General features: G+C 40.0%; 1 protein-coding gene across 2 annotated transcripts; it reads left to right on the plus strand.

The window, feature by feature from the left end:
• The first annotated feature begins 744 nt into the window (after positions 1 to 744).
• On the plus strand, positions 745 to 19,412 carry ints1 (integrator complex subunit 1). Of its 2 annotated transcripts, none has more exons than XM_044099445.1 (48): positions 745 to 888; positions 1,192 to 1,312; positions 1,397 to 1,687; positions 1,779 to 1,975; positions 2,339 to 2,476; positions 2,559 to 2,718; positions 2,804 to 2,909; positions 3,047 to 3,233; positions 3,562 to 3,707; positions 3,819 to 3,960; positions 4,354 to 4,530; positions 4,612 to 4,720; positions 4,793 to 4,913; positions 5,004 to 5,081; positions 5,163 to 5,320; positions 5,531 to 5,627; positions 5,717 to 5,808; positions 6,066 to 6,126; positions 6,206 to 6,403; positions 6,488 to 6,617; positions 6,767 to 6,946; positions 7,051 to 7,200; positions 7,292 to 7,471; positions 8,103 to 8,207; positions 8,309 to 8,476; positions 8,567 to 8,678; positions 8,807 to 8,965; positions 9,061 to 9,207; positions 9,291 to 9,389; positions 9,906 to 10,030; positions 10,152 to 10,406; positions 10,500 to 10,659; positions 10,739 to 10,870; positions 11,630 to 11,798; positions 11,994 to 12,117; positions 12,209 to 12,324; positions 12,422 to 12,509; positions 12,629 to 12,879; positions 16,141 to 16,270; positions 16,790 to 16,923; positions 17,026 to 17,218; positions 17,319 to 17,443; positions 17,531 to 17,640; positions 17,779 to 17,892; positions 17,984 to 18,054; positions 18,137 to 18,228; positions 18,338 to 18,447; positions 18,567 to 19,412. In XM_044099445.1, the coding sequence occupies exons 2-48, from the start codon at positions 1,258 to 1,260 to the stop codon at positions 18,680 to 18,682; spliced, it is 6,558 nt and encodes a 2,185-aa protein (XP_043955380.1). In that variant the 5' UTR covers positions 745 to 888; positions 1,192 to 1,257; the 3' UTR covers positions 18,683 to 19,412. The 2 variants fall into 2 exon arrangements, with proteins under 2 accessions (XP_043955380.1, XP_043955379.1); XM_044099444.1 differs by having other exon boundaries at positions 746 to 888; positions 11,991 to 12,117.
• Positions 19,413 to 19,494: the final 82 nt, after the last annotated feature.

A 19,494-nucleotide genomic window follows, 5' to 3' on the forward strand; every position in this document is an offset into this window, starting at 1 on the left:
GGGCGATTGATGTAGCTAAAGTGACTAAGGGCACCTCTGCCCACAGAAATTATAGGAGGGGCTTCAAGAGGCTCTGAATTAAGACATGAACTAGGTTACTTTGAATATGATTCTGTACAAATATATATATGTATATAATCTTGAATTTCCCCTTGGGGATTAATAAAGTACTCATCATATATATATGTTCTGTAGAGTGATGTGATGTGTTAGAATTTCTTTTGTGTTGTTTGGAATCTATTAAAACCATCAAAATGTAATTGGTGAAAAAAGAGAGGGAAAAAAGCAACCTTTTTGACAAGACTTTTTAAACTGCCTTTCTAACATTGTCACAAAAACATACCAATTTAAATTCTAGCTTAAAGGGATTATTCATCCATCTGGATGCTTACTATACACATTTGACCCCAAGTATGTTTTAATTATGGGATCATTCAAGATATATAAAAAAGTTGATTTATGTTTTTACTACCCTCTTGTGTTTATTATGCATAAGTGCATCTATTTTGGGAACATCATAGTACGTCATTCTGTGAGCGAGTCTCTGGGCATGAAGATGGGTAAGTATAATGCTGCTACCTGGTGGACACATTGAGTAACTACACATTGAGTAACATATTTTGAACGGTTAAGCTTAAGGTTATTGGGGGTTTCTTGGGATGTATTTCAATGTAAACGTAGATTGGCTGTAATATTTATCATTAAAACATCATTACCAATATTAACAGAGAAGATTAGTAAAAGAGAGCAGAAAACCGGTCTGCGCCGCTTTACTGTTATGACACTACTTTACGCAGGATGGCGGTGTTGGTAATTTTCTTGGTTAATGAAAAGTTACAACAGAAGAAGTCACCATCGCTTACTGTTTGGGGTATCTTTATTGAGACGGTAATTTTTATTTTGACATCCTTGTTAGAGTTAGTCATTTTTGTAAAGCGTTTATATTTTCTGAATGTCTTTCTGGTTTTAAGATAAATTAAAAATTGCTTTGATTGTCGTTGATGCTAAAACTTTAGCCCATTAAGTTAGCTTAAATTGCTAACGGTAACTGGCTTTGCTTGTGTTTTGTTGTTACTTTGCCACTCCTGTGTGTATTATGGATGTAATAGACAGTATAAAGGCTTCATATCGAAATTATTTTAAATCTGTAACACAACCGTGTGCACTTTGTCTTTATTGTTTTATCATTAGAGGGCTACTCAACGACAATGTTATTAGCTCATCCTGCTGTTTGAGTTCTTGCATCGGTCTATCAAGATGAATCGTCCAAAACCTACAACACTGAGGCGCCCAAGTGCTGCAAAACCGTCAGGTAGCACCATTTAAAAATCCAGCCTCAATCTTAATTTTGTCTTATGTAAATTGGACATGATAAATGTGCCATCTTTTTTCTCAGCACATCCTCCACCAGGGGATTTCATCGCTCTGGGATCAAAGAGCCAGTCAGGAGAACCCAAAGCGCCTCCTGTCCTCCTAAAGCCAGCATCAACTGGTTTACCTGCTGACCGTAAGAGAGAGACCTCCTCTGCTCTGCCTTCCTCATCCGGCTTGTCCACCCTTACCAAGAGACCCAAATTATCTACTACACCTCCTGTCAGTGCTCTGGGACGCCTTGCCGATGTTGCAGCAGTGGACAAGAGGGCTATATCACCCTCGATAAAGGAGCCTTCAGTGGTACCAATTGAAGGTAAACCACTTGTTTTATGTCAGCACATAATCTGACAGATGAACAGCTAAAAATTCTGTAGTGCCTAACAGATTGCTCCTCAATTGTGCAGTATCTCCAGCCATTCTGCTGGATGAGATTGAAGCTGCAGAGTCAGATGGAAACGACGATCGTGTCGAGGGATTGCTGTGTGGAGCAGTGAGGCAGCTGAAGATGAACAGAGCCAAACCTGATATCACTCTGTACCTCAGCCTAATGTTTCTTGCTAAAATCAAGCCCAATGTTTTTGCTACTCAAGGAATTATTGAGGTGAGACTCTAGGTGTACACTGTCCAGAGGATCTACTGAAGGGAAAGAAGGTGTTACAGAATCATATGCATTTTTCAAATTCCACACAGATTAAAATGCTAAAATTTGACAAATTTTGAAATCCTGCAGTCACACAATTCACTTTCATATAATTGCCAGGGTACATCATCACCACCCTGTCAAATGTAGACAATTAAACCAGAGATTGTTGAACTGCTTGTTTTTTTTCCTATCTAATTTTCTCTTTTAATTCTAATAAATAAACCAATTATTCATTCAGAAAGTAATTAGACTGTAAACAAATAATCTTATAATTGTTAAATTTCGACTAAACGTTTTTTTACCTGTCTCTCCGTTCACCAGGCATTGTGCAGCCTCCTGCGTCGGGACGCTTCCATCAACTTTAAAGCGAAAGGCAACAGCCTGGTGTCAGTTCTGGCGTGCAATTTACTCATGGCAGCCTACGAGGAGGATGAGAACTGGCCAGAAATCTTTGTCAAAGTGAGAACATTTGGAAATTTAACTAGCAAAATATAAGTATTGGCTTAAATTCTTACTGCATGTAATTAACTGCATTTTTTAGGTTTATATTGAAGACTCGCTTGGAGAAAGAATATGGGTTGACAGCTCCCACTGTAAGACTTTTGTCGACAACATCCAAACTGCTTTTGGCACTAAGATGCCACCAAAGAGTATGCTGCTGCAGGCTGACAGTGGTCGCACCCCTGGGGATCTTAGTGCAGGTGGCGTAAATACTCTTTGACCTGGCCAGATCTATGTTTTTTTTAACTGACTTCTGATATCATGTTTTGCTTTTTGATCTGCTAGGTAACAGCCCTCATCCATCAACACCAGATGAAGATGACAGTCAGACTGAATTACTAATAGCAGAAGAGAAACTTAGTCCTGAGGATGAAGGCCAAATTATGCCGAGGTATGACTGATAGATAGCTGTTTTTTGTTTTGTTTTTATTAGTGTTTTGCACTTAAATAAGCTAAAACATTATTTCAAAAATCTCTTAAATTGCAGCGGTTTTGTTGTTTTTTTTCTGATCGTGTCTTATTTTATAGGTATGAGGAGTTGGCAGAGAGTGTGGAAGACTACGTGCTGGACGTCCTGAGGGATCAGCTGAACCGCAGGCAACCGATGGACAATGTGTCCCGGAATCTGTTGCGTCTGCTCACCGCAACTTGCGGCTACAAAGAGGCCCGTCTTCTGGCCGTGCAGAGGCTGGAGATGTGGCTCCAGAACCCGAAGGTAAGAAATACACATGAATGCTGGGTAATGTCTTTCGCAAAATTAGTTATTTCAAATAAAGCCAAAGGACATAGACTCTTCCTGGTCGAATTGTGATCATTATTTGCTTTGAAGATTTCATTTGTGATGCTGTTGATTTTATCACTTTCATCTGTGAGTATGCTGTCAGCATGTTGTTGACAAAAGTTACATACCGCAGATTAAACCGTCAAAAGTTATTGAAAATGAACAAACCACTGTTATGAGTGCAGTTGTGTCAATATATTAGAGGCACTCCATCGTCGTTATTTGTAGCTGACTGTTGCTTTTTTAAATTTTGTGCACAAAGCTGACTCGACCCGCTCAGGACCTCCTCATGTCGCTGTGCATGAACTGCAGCACACATGGAGCAGACGACATGGAGGTGATCTCCAGCCTCATCAAGATCCGTCTGAAACCTAAAGTTTTACTGAATCACTATATGCTGTGTGTGAGGTGTGTGTAACTACTCGCTATCATTCTTCTGACTTGTTATAAAAGTGTCGGTGTTTTTATTTATTTATTTTCTTTCATTTCTTAACATGTGCTTTGGATGCTCTTTGCCAGAGAGCTGCTAAACGCACATAAAGACAACTTGGGCACGATGGTGAAGCTGGTGATTTTCAACGAACTTTCTAATGCCAGGAATCCCAACAATATGCAGGTTCTGCACACAGTGCTGCAGCACAGTCCAGAACAAGCACCAAAGGTGAGATTAGACTCATTTAGAGTCACATAGAAACAAATTGAGACAAGGAAAACTACATATTTTTATGTAATTATTTTCATATTTCCTTAGAAGTTCAAAAAATAGTTATGTGTTTACATGTTGAAACATGGACTCCTGTGGCTTACAGACAAATACGGCCTAACTTTAACAAAAACAACTTTTTGTTGTTGTTTGTTGTTTTTGTTAAAGTTAGTTGGTGTGGCTTATAGTCAGATATGCTCAGTAGTCCAGAAATTTACGGTACTTAAAAATTCTAAAATGAAAAAATTTAGAATTTTGAACCGTGAAGGTATTTAATGTTCTTATTTATTTGCAATCAGTTAAAGTTTTTTTCCTCAAAAGAAATTTATTTTCTTGTCTTTGCATGTGCAGTTCTTGGCGATGGTGTTCCAGGATCTGCTAACCAATAAGGACGACTATCTGCGAGCCTCTCGAGCTTTGCTCAGAGAGATCATCAAACAGACCAAGCATGAGATCAATTTCCAGTCGTTTTGTTTCGGTTTGATGCAGGAGAGAAAAGAGACCACCTATGTGGACATGGAGTTCAAAGTAAGCAGACGTGAAAATCTCCTCGCTCTGTTTTACTTCAGCCATTTTCTTTATTTATTTAACCTCCATCCTTTGCTGTAGGAGCGCTTTGTGATCCAGGTGACGGATTTACTCACAGTCTCCATGATGTTGGGCATCACTGCTCAAGTTAAAGAAGCTGGCATTGCTTGGGACAAAGGAGAGAAAAAAAGTATGGTGGAATGATGTGATCAATGATGTATGATCAGCTTTTTGTTGACTTGAACAAATTTTTTTTTCTCAGATCTGGAAGTCCTGAGGTCCTTCCAGAATCAGATTGCTTCCATCCAGCGAGACGCTGTGTGGTGGCTCCACACGGTGGTCCCTACAATCAGCAAAGTGGGCGCAAAAGACTATGTTCACTGGTGAGTGTAAACCTGTCTGATATGTTTACTGTCAAACTAGCTTTGCATGTAACCTTTGTTTCTATTACTTTATGTCCTTCTTGTGTGCAGCCTTCACAAAGTGCTTTTCACCGAGCAGCCTGAGACTTATTACAAGTGGGACAACTGGCCTCCAGAAAGTGACAGGAAGTGAGTTTACGTTCAGCGTTTCTGAATGTCTTTTTGTTTTTCAACTGTCTTTAATTGATTTAATATTTTTTTGTCCCTCAGTTTCTTCCTCCGCCTTTGTTCTGAGGTGCCACTGCTCGAGGACACGCTGATGCGCATCCTGGTCATTGGGCTGTCCCGTGATTTGCCTCTCGGCCCGGCCGATGCCATGGAGCTCGCAGATCACCTGGTCAAGAGAGCCGCTGCGGTTCAGTCCGATGGTGAGCATGGATCCGTTCCAGCTGTTTATTTTACTCTCTGTCAGAATGTTTGGACAGTACTTTAAACACTTGTGCCTCAGCGTAATGTGCCCCTTGACTTATTCCGAGAGGAAACTCCTTCATTCATGTTTTGTCTTTGTGAGTTGGTTAAGTAGTATTTGTGAAGCATGAGCAAAGCTAATTTTGTATATCTGGTTTCCTGATAAACAGATCTCGAGGTCCTGAGAGTGGAGAGGATCCAGCTCATTGATGCTGTGCTGAATCTGTGTACATACCACCACCCAGAGAACATTCAGCTGCCAGCTGGGTAGGACATTGGTCATTTATTGGTTTGAAAGACACACACTGGGTCACTTAAACACAAACTAAAAATGACTAATGACTTTGTTGTTTAAGGTACCAACCGCCAAATTTGGCAATATCCACTCTCTATTGGAAGGCATGGCTCCTGCTGTTGGTGGTGGCTGCCTTTAATCCTCAAAAAATAGGTAGAGTAGTAGCATGTGTGTAGCTCATTGCAAAGTATTCATCCTTGGACTATTTTCTCACAATACAATACAATAGCAATAAATGCATACCACATTTTTCAGATTTTTATCTTTGAGAAATTGTAAACTATGTATTTATTTATTTTTTACTTTTCAACTATGCACTAGTTTGTGTTGATTTATCACATCCATTGAAGTTATACTCTAGTAATGAACTGTAGTTGTTATGCTCCAACATTTCTTTTTTTTTTCTTCAGGCTTGGCTGCTTGGGATGGTTATCCTACCCTGAAAATGCTTATGGAGATGGTAATGACAAAGTAAGTAAAACTTGTAATTTGTAATAAAATCATTTCCAAGTGAACACCAGCTAAGACTTTTTTCTCTCTTATTTCTCAGTAACTACACTTTCCCGCCATGCACCATTGCCGACGAAGACACAAAGACAGAAATGATCAACAGAGAGCTGCAGATCTCCCAGCGGGAGAAGCAGGAGATTTTGGCCTTTGAGAGCCATTTGGCGGCCGCCTCTACGAAACAAACCATCACAGAGAGCAACAGCTTGCTGCTGTCTCAGCTCACCAGCCTGGACCCACAGTAAGATGTTAATTGTAAGCAGATTTTTAAGCTTACAATTTTTTTCCCCCTTCTAAAATCCATACTATATGTTTTTGTGTTAAGGGGTCCTCCGCGTCGGCCCCCTCCTCAGGTGCAGGAACAGGTAAAAAGCCTCAACCAGTCGCTCCGCCTCGGTCATCTCCTCTGTCGCAGCCGCAGCCCCGACTTTCTGCTCAACATCATCCAGAGACAGGTGATGGAAACATCTGTATGACACTTGCTTCTGAGTTTTCTGCTGTCTTGAGGACGGTCATAGGTCTTCAGCTGCTGCTGTATGGATAAACATAGGAGAAAATGTGAGTTTTATCTAATTGTTGAAGTTTCTGCTTTTTAATCTGAAAGGCGTCCTCTCAGTCCATGCCCTGGTTGGCCGACCTGGTCCAGTCCAGTGAGGGTTCCCTGGATGTGCTTCCAGTTCAGTGTTTGTGTGAGTTCCTTTTACACGACGCTGCGGATGACAGCCTGCCAGTGGAGGACGACGAAGATGGAGAGAGCAAAGAGCAGAAAGCCAAAAAGAGACAAGTACGTTTTTTTCTTTCTTATACTTACCATCCTGGATGTAAAGTTAATGCATGCTGGATTATACTAAACACAAATTCTTAACTGCTCCTTATTTGTTCTCGTAGCGACAACAAAAGCAGAGGCAGCTGCTTGGACGGCTTCAGGATCTTCTCCTGGGTTCTAAAGCTGATGAACAGACAACCTGTGAAGTTCTGGATTACTTCCTGCGCCGTCTTAGCTCTTCCCAAGCTGCTTCCAGAGTCTTAGCCATGAAGGTACCAAACTAAAACCCAAGTAAAAACTCCTAGTCGCAGTGTGTTGGGGGAACAAATTACCGGTAAGTTCCTATATTTTATGTATACGTAGGGTTTGTCTTTGGTGCTGAGTGAAGGAGGCTTAAAAGACGGAGAGGAGCGAGAGCAGCCCATGGAGGAAGACTCTGCAGATGCCGAGCTTCTGCCTGGTTACCAGTGGCTCCTGCAGGACCTTCCGAAGCTCCCCCTGTTCGACAGCGTCCGTGGCATGACATCCACCGCCCTGCAGCAGGTCAGTCCGAACCAACGATGAGCTTGTGTCATTTGTGGAGCTTTTTTCCAGATTTTCATGGGTGCTTAAAGTTCTTGAGAATGCTTGAGTTTTTATAAGATGCTTTCAAGGTTTGGAAAGCGCTTGATTTCTGTAGATAGTCTTTGAAAGTGTTCGATATTCCATTTACACACTTTTGAAAATGAAAAGACTATTTATAGAAAGTCAAGTGATGATTCATATTGTGTTTAATCATTTAATTTGAGAGGGAAGGTCATTTACCTCAACACAAACAGATTTGTCCAATGTAATTCACATTTATTATTATTCCTATTGGCTCAAGTGATATGCGTATAAGGGAGAGAGACTTTTCAAAACATAACATTTTGTTATATTTTAGTTTACTTTGTCCATACAGTGTGGAATATCACCACAAGACATTATCAGCAGTAATAACTGTTGTAGTACAATAATGAATAATGAATTCTTCTTTAGATTGTATCGTTTTTATCTCCAAAGTGTAGTACTGGAAAAGGTTGAAAACATACCTTGAAAATGCTTGAAAAATGCCTGAATTTTACACGTTTTGGGAAAAGTGTACAAACCAGTTGTTCTCTCCTAACAATTGATTTTTTTTTTTTATTTCTTAAAGGCCATTCACATGGAAACAGATCCCCAGACCATCAGCGCATACCTCATCTACCTTTCCCAGCATGCTCCGATAGAGGAGCAGGCAGCTCATAACGACCTCGCGCTGGTAATCAAAGCAAGTTGCTTGCATCTTCTCCTGCCTCCGCTTTTATTTCCCAGAGGACAGCTGACAGCTTTATTTTTTTTCCTTCTTTTTTCTTCTTCCAGGACATTGCCCGACTCATTGTAGAGCGTTCCACCATCATGAACAATTTGTTTTCCAAACACTCCAGCAGACCTGAGTCCGACGCAGTGCTCTCTGCTTTCCTCACTATATTTTCTACGTACATCAAGAGGATGAGGAAGACGAAGGAGGGCGAGGATCTGTACAGCTGGGTGAGACAAACAATTAACACAAAGTGAAACCGCTTCTTCAAACTTTGTAACAGATCTCAACGTTGATTTTATTTTAATTTTCTTTCCCAGTCAGAGTCTCAGGACCAAGTGTTCCTCCGCTGGACGACAGGAGAGACGGCCACGATGCACATTCTTGTTGTCCATGCGATGGTCATCTTGCTAACGCTGGGACCACCCAAAGGTAGGCTAGCTTACTTTAGGTTTGCTTTGTTAAAGAAGATAGAAGAACAGAGTGTCCGTGCAAACAATTTTTACATTTTTGGCTTTGCTTCATTGTAATACAGGATCCCCTTTGTTACTTTCCTACAGGAGAGAGTGATTTTTATGCTCTGTTAAACATCTGGTTTCCTGAGAAGAAACCTCTGCCTACTGCCTTCCTGGTTGACACTTCGGAGGAGGCTCTGCTGCTGCCGGACTGGTTGAAACTGAGGATGATCCGTTCAGAGGTCTCTCGATTAGTAGATGCAGGTAAAATGTAAAATTACAACATTACCTTCCACTGGAGAGTTTTTTTTTTTTTTTACATGAACCAATCATTGTGTTTTTATTTTCTTTTTTTTCAGCTTTACAGGACTTGGAGCCTCAGCAGCTGCTGCTGTTTGTCCAGTCATTTGGCATTCCCGTCTCCAGCATGAGTAAACTCCTGCAGTACCTGGATCAGGCCGTCTCTCATGATCCAGAAAGTCTGGAGCAAAACATCATGGACAAACGTAAGGTTTTTCTCCTGATGTTCTTCTCTTCAAACGTTAATGTAATTAAAATTGTCATAATGTGTTTATTTCTTCAACAACAGACTACATGGCTCATCTGGTTGAGGTGCAGCATGAGCGAGGTGCCACTGGGGGGCACACTTTCCATGCTTTGCTTAGCTCATCCCTTCTGCCACGCAGAGGTGAGTTCCTTTATCTCCCAGATTCTTATTGTTTTTATGCTGGACATAAAACAATATGTTCAGCAAATTATTACATAGCTGTAATAATCAATTATTACATAGCTGTAATAATCAATTATTACATAGCTGTAATAATCAATTATTACATAGCTGTAATAATCAATTATTACATAGTTGTAATAATCAATTATTACATAGCTGTAATAATCAATTATTACACAGCTGTAATAATCAATTATTACACAGCTGTAATAATCAATTATTACACAGCTGTAATAATCAGTTATTGCATAGCTGTAATAATCTGTTATCGCATAGCTGTAATAATCAGTTATCACACAGCTGTAATAATCAGTTATCATACAGCTGTAATAATCAGTTATCACACAGCTGTAATAATTTGAGTTTAATCAGCAAAACTATATTCTCTCATTAAACTTCCACGTACTTAGGTAATTTATAAACCACAGGATGCAAATTAGGTTTTGTGATTCCTAAATACTTTCTTCTTGGCAGATTCATTGGAAACTAACAAGGCAAAAGTTACCGTGGAAACGACTCACAGCTCAGTAAAGATGAGAGCGGCCACTCAGCTTCCACCAGTTGGGCCTGAGGATGACCTCACCGGCATGTTGCTTCAGGTCTTCCCTTCTTTTGGTTTTTAAACAACTTCCCTAACCACTTTTGTTTCTTTGTTGTTGTCCATGAAGTTGTTAAGTACGTATATAAAACTGATTTTTGATTTATTTTTGTCTTCGCCAGATTTTCCCGGTAAAAGTGGACCCTCGTTGGCACGGGCCTCCTCCCAGTCAGCTCTCACTCACCTTGCAGCAGGCTTTGGCTAAGGAGCTGATGCGGGCCAGGCAGGGGCAGATTCAGCAGGGGAGTCTGGCCTTTCGTCTCCTGCAGGCTGTTGCAGCTCTGCTCACTTCCACCCATGCAGGGCCGATTGTGATGTCAATGCACCGTAGCCATGCGCTCTCCTGTCCTCTAATGCGGCAACTTCATCTGTACCAGGTGAAAGATATAACCACACCAGGCAGTGTGTAATCGTCTTCCTGCTTGATTTAATAGTTTTGTCTGATTTTGTTTAATCTTGTGCTGCTGCAGCGCTTCGTTTCCCAGGACATTGCTTTCTCCTCTCTATTCCTAAAAGTCGTCGTTGAGATGTTGATGTGGTTGGACAACCCAACTCTGGAAGTTGGACCTCTGAAGTCCCTCCTCAAGACCTTCGCTGGTCAGAGCACTCACGTACAGCGATACAGTGACGGTGAGAATACTTAGTCTTTTTATATGCTGGTGGATTGATGTTTGCATGAATAACTTTATGCGTGTTTGCTGCTTTGCAGTGAGAACAGGTTTCATCCATCTGGCCGAAGCGTTGGCGTACCGCAGAGACCCCGAGGTGCCGCTAAGAGCTGTCATGGCGATGCTGAAAGCCGGAGAACGATGCAACGCTGAACCGGAGCTCATTGGCAAAGGTATCAATGGAGCTAAGGGACAATAAACGGATCCTTAAAGCTGTTTATTGTGTATACACAGTGCTTTGACATTGCCATTCTTTCATCAGGGGCTTTTATATGCACAATAATTCTGTCTGAATACTGGCTGAAAGTGGAGGTTTATCTATTACTAACTTTGTAGTTTTGCTTACAATTATTTTAGTAATCAATTAATAAATTATTCTGATCATTAATCACATAAAAAATCCGCACATTCCACAATACATTAAAATATGCAAATAAAAAATTTGATTCTTTTTTTGAAATAAGAATTTCTTTCTTTTTTTTTTTTGCCTAAAATGCAAAACAACATTCTTTTGGTGTAAACTTGATCACTTGTTGCCAAGGGTGCATCCACTGCTAAAAAATATTCCTAACATCAACATGTGAAGAGCTCAGCATTAATACAGTGTAGTACAAATTTTTTTGACAATTATTTGGATTAACTGTTATTTGGATAGCATAAGGTGCTTAATAAGATTGTTTTTATATAATTTCTATGCCCCCTGAGTTCAGGGTAGAACATATTTACAGACAGATATTTTTCATCTTGACTGCAAAATGTTTCTTTTTTTATCACAATTAATTGTGGTTTATCGTTTCAGCCCTAATGCTATTAATAGAAGAAGGCAAAGCTGTAGCCTAATGGCATCTCAAACTGAAGTTTAATTCCATGTATCAGGTTAAAGCTTAGTGGTTGTTTCTGTTAGTTTAACCGTTTTGTCTTATTTCTGTTAGTGTTAAAAGGGCTGATGGAGGTAAAGTCACCATATTTGGAGGAGCTCTTGTCACTGCTGATGACCGTTGGTACTCAGAATGGGGCAGCTGGCCCTGTTGCCATGGTGATATCCCTGCTCCTCCAGGAAGGCGAAGAGAGACCAGGGAAAAAGGAAGTGGAAACGAAGAGGTGAGCACTGTAGCTGTTTATCCTGTTTGGTCTCTATAAGAAATGTTTATGTCTGACTGAACCAAATGAGAGACACTCCTGACAGAGACAGAACCAGCAGAACTGCACCTGTTGTGTGTCTTTTTGTATTTTTAAGCTGATGTAACAGATTTATAAGTTTAGGAGCTAACCTCTCTGTTTGCCCTTACTCAGCAGTTGTGAGGTAACTAAGTCAGGACTGAACTCCGGCCTGCTGGTTGATTGGTTGGAGCATCTCGACCCTGAAGTTACTTCAGTGTGCCCAGACCTGCAGCAGAAGCTGCTTTTTGCCCTCAACAAGGTAAAATCAAATTTGTACAGGAACTTTCTTACTTTTGGTCAAATGACAGAATAATATGCTGTATTAATGATCCATTTTTTGTGTGTTCTAGGCACGTGGCACCCCAGCTTACAGACCTTATCTTTTGGCATTGCTTACTCACCAGTCCAACTGGTCCACCCTGCTGCAGTGCATCAGTGCTCTTCTTTGCAAGCACAGGGACTACAAGTACAATTCATCTGCAATATTCTTTGTGACATTGTAATATATAATAAATTACAAATGACTAAAATAATTAAGTCTATTTCTTTCTTTTTTTTGTTAGACTGGATCCGTCATCAGCCCTAGACTTCCTCTGGGCATGCAGTCATATTCCACGCATCTGGCAAGGACGTGACCAGAAGATTCCTCAGGTAACTTTAAACTGTTGCATTCACACTTTCCTGACGACTTCATATTGTTTCTGTTGAAAACAAGGTGATACATTTTTATCTGCTGAGGCTGATGACTCTAATTGTATTTGCTTCTGCAGAAGAAAACAGAGAAGTTCGTACTGCGACTGAGCTCCGAGGAGCTCATCAGCCTGGTGGACCTCATCTTGTCAGAATCAAAGCTCAGTAGCGTCAACTCACCCAGCGATGGTAGAAGCGGCCTGGACCAGGCTTCCTGTTCCCTTATCCAATCCAGACTTCCTCTCCTTCACTCCTATTGTGATGGGTCCCTCGAAAACATCAAGAAAGTATCAGAATACCTCATTAACTGCACAAAGAAGAGGGATGACAGGTAATGTTTAATTTCACAGTTGTATTTTTTATATTTTTTTTGCTTTTTCTTTTTGAATCAGTTAATGGGTTTAACCTGTAACTTTTTCCAATGGTTCAGTTTGTTTTCACTCAAAGAAAACTTCAGCAGACTTAAATCTGTCACTAAAAATCAAGTGTGAACATTTAGTCTGCTTATTGGTCGGGTGGGAGAACCAAGTGTAAACACAGAAGCCACACTCTGTCTTCTAAGCCAGGGTAAAACAAAGAAGTTAATTTTATTGTATTATTTCAGGCAAAATTGTCCGAGAAGACATTTTGAAAGTTTAATAGGGCTTTATGCTTCAAGGAAAAAAAATGCAGAGCCATTGTTTATTAGTTTGTTTACTGTAGTTCATTCTGAATGCAGCGCAAACCCGGCCACAGGAAGGTGTTTTGCTCAAACCTGCTGCTCAGATCTGGAAGCTGAGTCAGATCCGTGTTGGATCATGCTCACTCTCACTCTCACTCCTGGTGAGAACCAATGTTGGTTTTAAACTGATGTGATACCTTGGGTGTTAAAAACACCTTAAGACTTAAAGAGTGTGTGATATTTAAAGACATTTAAAGAAGAATCCTTTAAATACCAACTGTTAACTAATAATTAAACACAAACGTCAGTGGATGTAAACTAAACAGAAAAATCTATCACTTAATAACATTTACTGAATAATTTTCCGTTTATGATGGGTAATATGGGGGTGCTTAGTGGCACGTAAGCAAAGCTCAACCCACGTATTGAGGCCTTAGTCCTCATGGCGATGGTCGCAGGTTTGATTTCCGGCCTGGTGACATTTGCCAAATGTCTTCCCCCTCTCTCATTACAACAACAAAACCTTAAAAACAGGATGGGTAATATGGCGGAACGTTAAGGTAATTCCACAAAGTTTTGGTAAATGTTGACATAATAGCATTATGATGCTAATTTGCTGTTCTTCAGCGTCCAAACTGTTCTCTGTTGGACTGAGATCTGGTGCCTGTAGAGGCCATCAGAGTGCTGTGAACTCCTCATCATGTTTAAGAAATCAGTTTGAAATGTTTTGAGCTTTGTGACACGGGGCATTGTCCTGCTGCATAAAGTCATCTTCAGCAGAGGAAACACTATGGTCTGTAGTGTTGAGGAGCCTATAGTGTGCCAAGAAAATATCCCCAACACCATAGCACCACCCAGGCTGGACCACTGATACAGGACTGGACGAATCAATGCTTCTGCTTCAAGTTCTGATTTTACAAGTTTAATGTTGCACCTGAAACAGATATTCAGCAGACGAGGAAATGTTTTTAATCTGTAGTTGTCCGATTTCTCTGAACTTGTCCTCAGCAGTGCTTTAATATTGACTCAACTTCTGCTCACTGGATATTTTGTCTCTTTCAAACCAATTTCTGTAAATCTGAGAGATGTTTGTGTATGAAAATGCCGGTAGAGGGCATGCTGTGGTGGCGTAGGGGATAGCGCGACCCACATTTGGAGGCCTTCAGTCCTCTGCGGCGGTCGTGGGTTCGATTCCTGGACCCGGCCGACGTTTGCCGCATGTCTTCTTCCCTCTACTCCCCCCTTTCCTGTCAGCCTACTTTCGAATAAGGGACATTAGAGCCCACAAAAGACCGGTAGAATAGAGGTTCTACAACACACAGAGCAGCCTGTGTGTATCAACAGCCATACCACCATGATAACCATGTATGCATGGGGAGTACATGCAAAGAACATGCAGCCTGAAATTTGGCTAATTTGTTTCATAGAGGCAAAATAGTGCAACGTAATTGGTGTTTATTCTAGTGCTCAATCATTTCCTCAAAATATCTTCAAATAATGCGAAATGTTTTATTTTCTTATGTTGCACTGATAGTTTTGAGCTAAATTGCTCCAGATTTTCTTCTCCGCACAGATGAACTTTTTAGACTCCCCCTGTCACCCACAATGCTTTGGACCAGGGAGAACTCGATAATTAGGTCTATTGGTGTGAAATTAAAACCAGCAGAAGTCGTCTGTAGTGTGATCTCTTTAAAAGCTCAGTGTATTATAATGAAGGCAAGAGGATTAAGGCTGAAGCTCTAAACTTGCCTGTGTTGTGAATTCCTGCTCTGACTTAGCTGTCAGAGATCAGGGTGCAACTCTTTGTGGAGGCAAACCCTTCTTTCATGAACATGTCTTTGCTTATTAAACCACTTTAATGAGGAAACTTTGGCCAAGGTCAGGCAAAATTAGCTTCAGAATTACAGTATTTTAAGTAGCACTAAGCTTCCTGGTAAAATACTTGCAAGTGGGAACATGGCAGCATAAAAACACACTGAAAGTAAAGAGGTTTCGGCCTTGTGTTGGCTAAACATTTGAGGGTATGTAAAGCATTCTTATTGGGGGAGCTTTCTGTCAGATAAGTTGGTGTTTATTCCAATTACACCCAATCTGGTAACAACCAGCAAACTCTTTGCTCTTGTTCAAGGTCGCTGTGATTTGCTTTAAAGCATGGCTGTAATAAACTCCTCATTTAGCAGAGACTGCATCATACGAGTGTGACAAGGGCCTTATCCAGTAAGAGGATTTGGTGGAACTGCAGTGACTTAAACGCAAATACCTTTGAATTACATTATGCTATTTATGCTCGTTGCATGAATTTATGTTGCTAGTCGACTGAAACAAAAAGGAGGGCTCTATAGTGCTTCCTGATCTCTGGGAAATCAAATCTGATTATTGTTCATTTTAAAAAGATAAAGCAGAGTAAAACCAGATGAGCATATAAAAGGAAAATTTACTGTTTTAATTGTTTGGAGGGTGTTCACATCCTTTAATGCATCTTCATTGCGTTTTGTGACTAGAGTCAGACGTTAACTAGCTGCTAATATATCCTAGCTAGATACCATTTTTTGCATCTAATGTGTGTAAGGCTAGATGATGTTCATTTTTGCCACTGGTTCACTTCAGTTACCAGCCCATATGAGCCAACAGGATCCCCCAGTTATCTCCTTTATTCAGAGTTTTTTCAGTCTTACATTTAATTCAAGCGGGCATTAAAAAGCCTTAAATTTGACTTGCTAAAGTCTGCAGTTGCCCTGATTTTGAGGTGTCAGTACATCATCAGCATTAATGCCATTTGGGTTATTGTAGCTTTGCTTTTGATAGTCTGGCAGGCTCAGTTTCTTGTAATGGAACCACATCAAAGTTACAATTCTTACTTATTTTTGTGTTGATTTATTTGTCTTCTGAATGTAGTGGACAAATTTCAATTTGGAATTTTCTTTTGTTCAGCGCAATGAGTAAGTGGTGCCAGAACCTGCTGCTGCAAATCTATCTCCACTTCCCTGAGGTCATCCAGCATGTGACCCTGCCTGGAGACACGTTTAGCAGCGGCGGTGCTGCAGACGGTAGCAGCTGCAAGGTAAAAATGTCCCTCCTGCTTCATGTGCTACAGATTCAACAGTTTCTTGAGCCATTTTGTGCTAGATTTGTTCTGCTAAGTATAAAAGACTCCTTATGTACTGCATTGATATTAACAAAAATATGTTGATGTACTCATAGAAACTGGTTCTCACATAAAGACGTACACAACAATTGGAATTAGTGTAGTTGACATCAAGTACTTTAAGAACTCTTCAGTTTTTACTTTGAGTTTACAAACTTAATCATGGATCTATCAATGCAATTTATTGCCTGTGATTAATATCTGTTGCAGTTAACTGTTAATGTAACAGAAAGTGTACTCAAATAAGTTTTGTGTTGTAGTCAGTGGAAGACTACAACACAAAATCAACATATTCAGAAATCTCAATCAACCTGTAGAAACCTGATTGGTGCATCTCTAGTTTTTCTTGTTTGCTAAATGCGTTCAATAATTAATTAAATTGGTTTTTAACCTCTGTACTATGCCATAAATACTTTGTGATTTTTTGTTTCTCAGCTGGATGTCCTGGTTCATCGCCTGGTGACGCTGCTTGCCGATGTCGGCGACTCCAAGTCTGCAGAGGGTCGTGTCTCTGATGCCAACCTTGCCTGTAGGAAGCTGGCTGTGTCGCATCCTGTTCTGTTACTCAGGTAGGTTAAAATAACACATTTTTCAATCTTTTAGATTTTCTACTTCTTTAAAGGACAGTTTGAAAATGGTGACTGGTCCCATCTGCTCCGTTTGTCCCACAGACACCTCCCCATGATTGCAGGACTCCTACATGGTCGCATTCACCTGAATATGCTGGAGTTCCGTCAGCAAAACCACATGACGTTCTTTAGCAACGTGCTTGCCATCCTGGAACTCCTACAACCACTTGTTTTCCACAGTGACCACCAGAGGGCGCTTCAAGACTGCCTCTTGTCATTTATGAAAGTCCTTCAGGTGCTCAAATAATTTATTTTCCCTTTAAGGGGATTACAAAACTTATTTTAGTGAATGAAATGTCTTAAGTCATGTTTTATGTCATGTTCTTTTTTTGTAGAACTTTCAGAGGAGTCGTTTTCCACTGATCTTCATTAATAAGTTCCTGCAGTTTACACAGAAGTACATAACACACGACGCTGCAGCTGCCATTCCTTATTTACAGAAACACTCTGACATCTTACAGTAAGTCTGAAGTGCCTCTTATACGTTGATGGTTTCAAACACTGCTGGAGGTCTTAAGGAAATTTTGTTTTGCTTTGTTTTTTTAAGGAATTTGTGTGCAGAAAATCCAGATCTGGTTCAGCTAAAATCTCTACTCGCTGGACTCACTTTACCAGTGAAAAGCTCATCTGCAGACGTCACAACAGAAGAGAAAGACGGTGAGCACCTTTGTGTCCAATTAGGTTACTTTTTAACCCAAAAGAGTAAAACATTTACTAATTTTTAAGCATTTGATACATTTCCAGCTCAACATTTTTGCTTCACATTCCTGACAGATTTTTCTGCTTACATTGCAGATGACTTGTCTGCCGGCTCTTTGCCCCTGGTCAACATATCTGCTCCGTTTACACTGAGTGCTGCAGATATGACTATGTACTTGAAGAAGATGTCAAAGGGAGAAGCAGTGGAGGGTGAGAATCATACTGCTGCGGCGGTTTCACCCGAACATGAACCGTTTTCATCTGTAGTGACTAACCGAGTGAATTTTACCATCTGGTGCAGATGTCCTAGAAGTGTTGACAGAGGTGGATGAGAAGTCCAGGAGGAGCCCAGAAATCATACAGTACTTCACCGTGAGTCACAAGGAAAAAGTAAACTCTGATCCGTGTCATTGTGTGTAACGCGTCAATCACAGCTTTGTGTGGATGTTTGTAGAACGACCTGCAGAGACTGATGACATCGTCTGAGGAGTTGAGTCGGAACATGGCCTTCAGTCTGGCCCTGCGCTGCATTCAGAATAATCCCAGGTACGTTTGAAAAATATCTTGTTTTGCATTGAATAAGCTAGAGACAGTTGGTGCTGGGTTATTTTTAGGTTTACTTTGAATAAATATTGTTTTTCTTTCTTTCCGGTAGCTTGGCGACAGACTTCCTGCCGACTTTCATGTACTGCATAGGGAGTGGTAACTTTGACGTGGTGCAGACTTCTCTAAGGAATCTTCCAGAATACGTACTAGTCTGTCAAGGTAACGTGCTAAAGTTTGTAGGAGGCGGTTTAGAACTTTAAAAACCCGTCCAGCTCATCTTTCAAGAAAATAGTGAAATTTCTATCACTGCAATGAACTGTTGTCTGTTTTCTTTGCAGAACATGCTGATATTTTGCTCCACAAGGCCTTTTTGGTTGGTATCTATGGACAAATTGACACCAGCTCAGTCATCTCTGAGTCAATGAAGGTGCTTCATATGGAATCAACAACTTAACTACGACTTTCAGTCTGTCTAAAAATAACGTAATTCTTTCTCAGATTAAAGATTCTCCCCTAAATCATTTAAGTTCTGAATAAATTGATGACTTTTTGTGGTTTGCTGTAAAAACAGTGAAAACAGTTGAATTGTTGAATGTAAACCACTCCACTTTCATTTTATATTGCATATTTTAGGCAATATAAATTTTATTTGGGTACTAATGATATATAGTACCGTAAGTATAATTTAGTCCTGTTATTTTACACTCCATTGAAAATCTGCTACAACTCAACTTAGAATTAAATGTGAAAAGGTAAATAAAACATAATTCAGTTAGAGGAATTTTTGCCATTTGTGAAGTTAAGTTGAAAGCAGAAACATTATTACTTCCTCTCTTCATCACACCAATTTTGCCAACTTTGTTTTGGCTTCATATTTTTAAAAGGTGGAAAATACTGCACAGTAAGTTTAGATTACCACTGGGTAACTGAGCAATGTGACTTTTTATGTTTTTATTATTTTAAATGTAGAATTTATTAAAAGATTATTCTGAATGTCACAAAAAAACTTTTAATAATTGCCACATTCCCTCAACTAATTGGCACATTTTCAAACATGTCTGATATCCTTAAAACTAAGAGGCCAAAACAGAGAAATGTTACCTTTCAAAACAATTTTGTAAATTAATCTGAACTTCTATATGTGAGCCTCTTTGATGTGAATTAAAACATTCTTGAAATACTGATCTTTAATTTTCTTATTTCAACAATAAAGTGGAAGGTGTTAGATTTCAGAAGATAATTTTTGCTCTATGAAAACTCAGAATT

The sequence above is a fragment of the Gambusia affinis genome, linkage group LG19 (assembly GCF_019740435.1).
Source record: "Gambusia affinis linkage group LG19, SWU_Gaff_1.0, whole genome shotgun sequence".
Taxonomy (NCBI): Eukaryota; Metazoa; Chordata; class Actinopteri; order Cyprinodontiformes; family Poeciliidae; genus Gambusia; species Gambusia affinis.

What these genes read in the sequence shown, in the direction of transcription:
- ints1 (XM_044099444.1), top strand. Translation starts at nt 1,258, where the DNA reads ATGAATCGTCCAAAACCTACAACACTGAGGCGCCCAAGTGCTGCAAAA. An exon ending in CGTACAGCGATACAGTGACG is followed by an intron (nt 10,660 to 10,738) that starts GTGAGAATACTT and finishes GCTGCTTTGCAG; the next exon opens with TGAGAACAGGTTTCATCCAT. An exon ending in CATTTATGAAAGTCCTTCAG is followed by an intron (nt 17,219 to 17,318) that starts GTGCTCAAATAA and finishes CTTTTTTTGTAG; the next exon opens with AACTTTCAGAGGAGTCGTTT.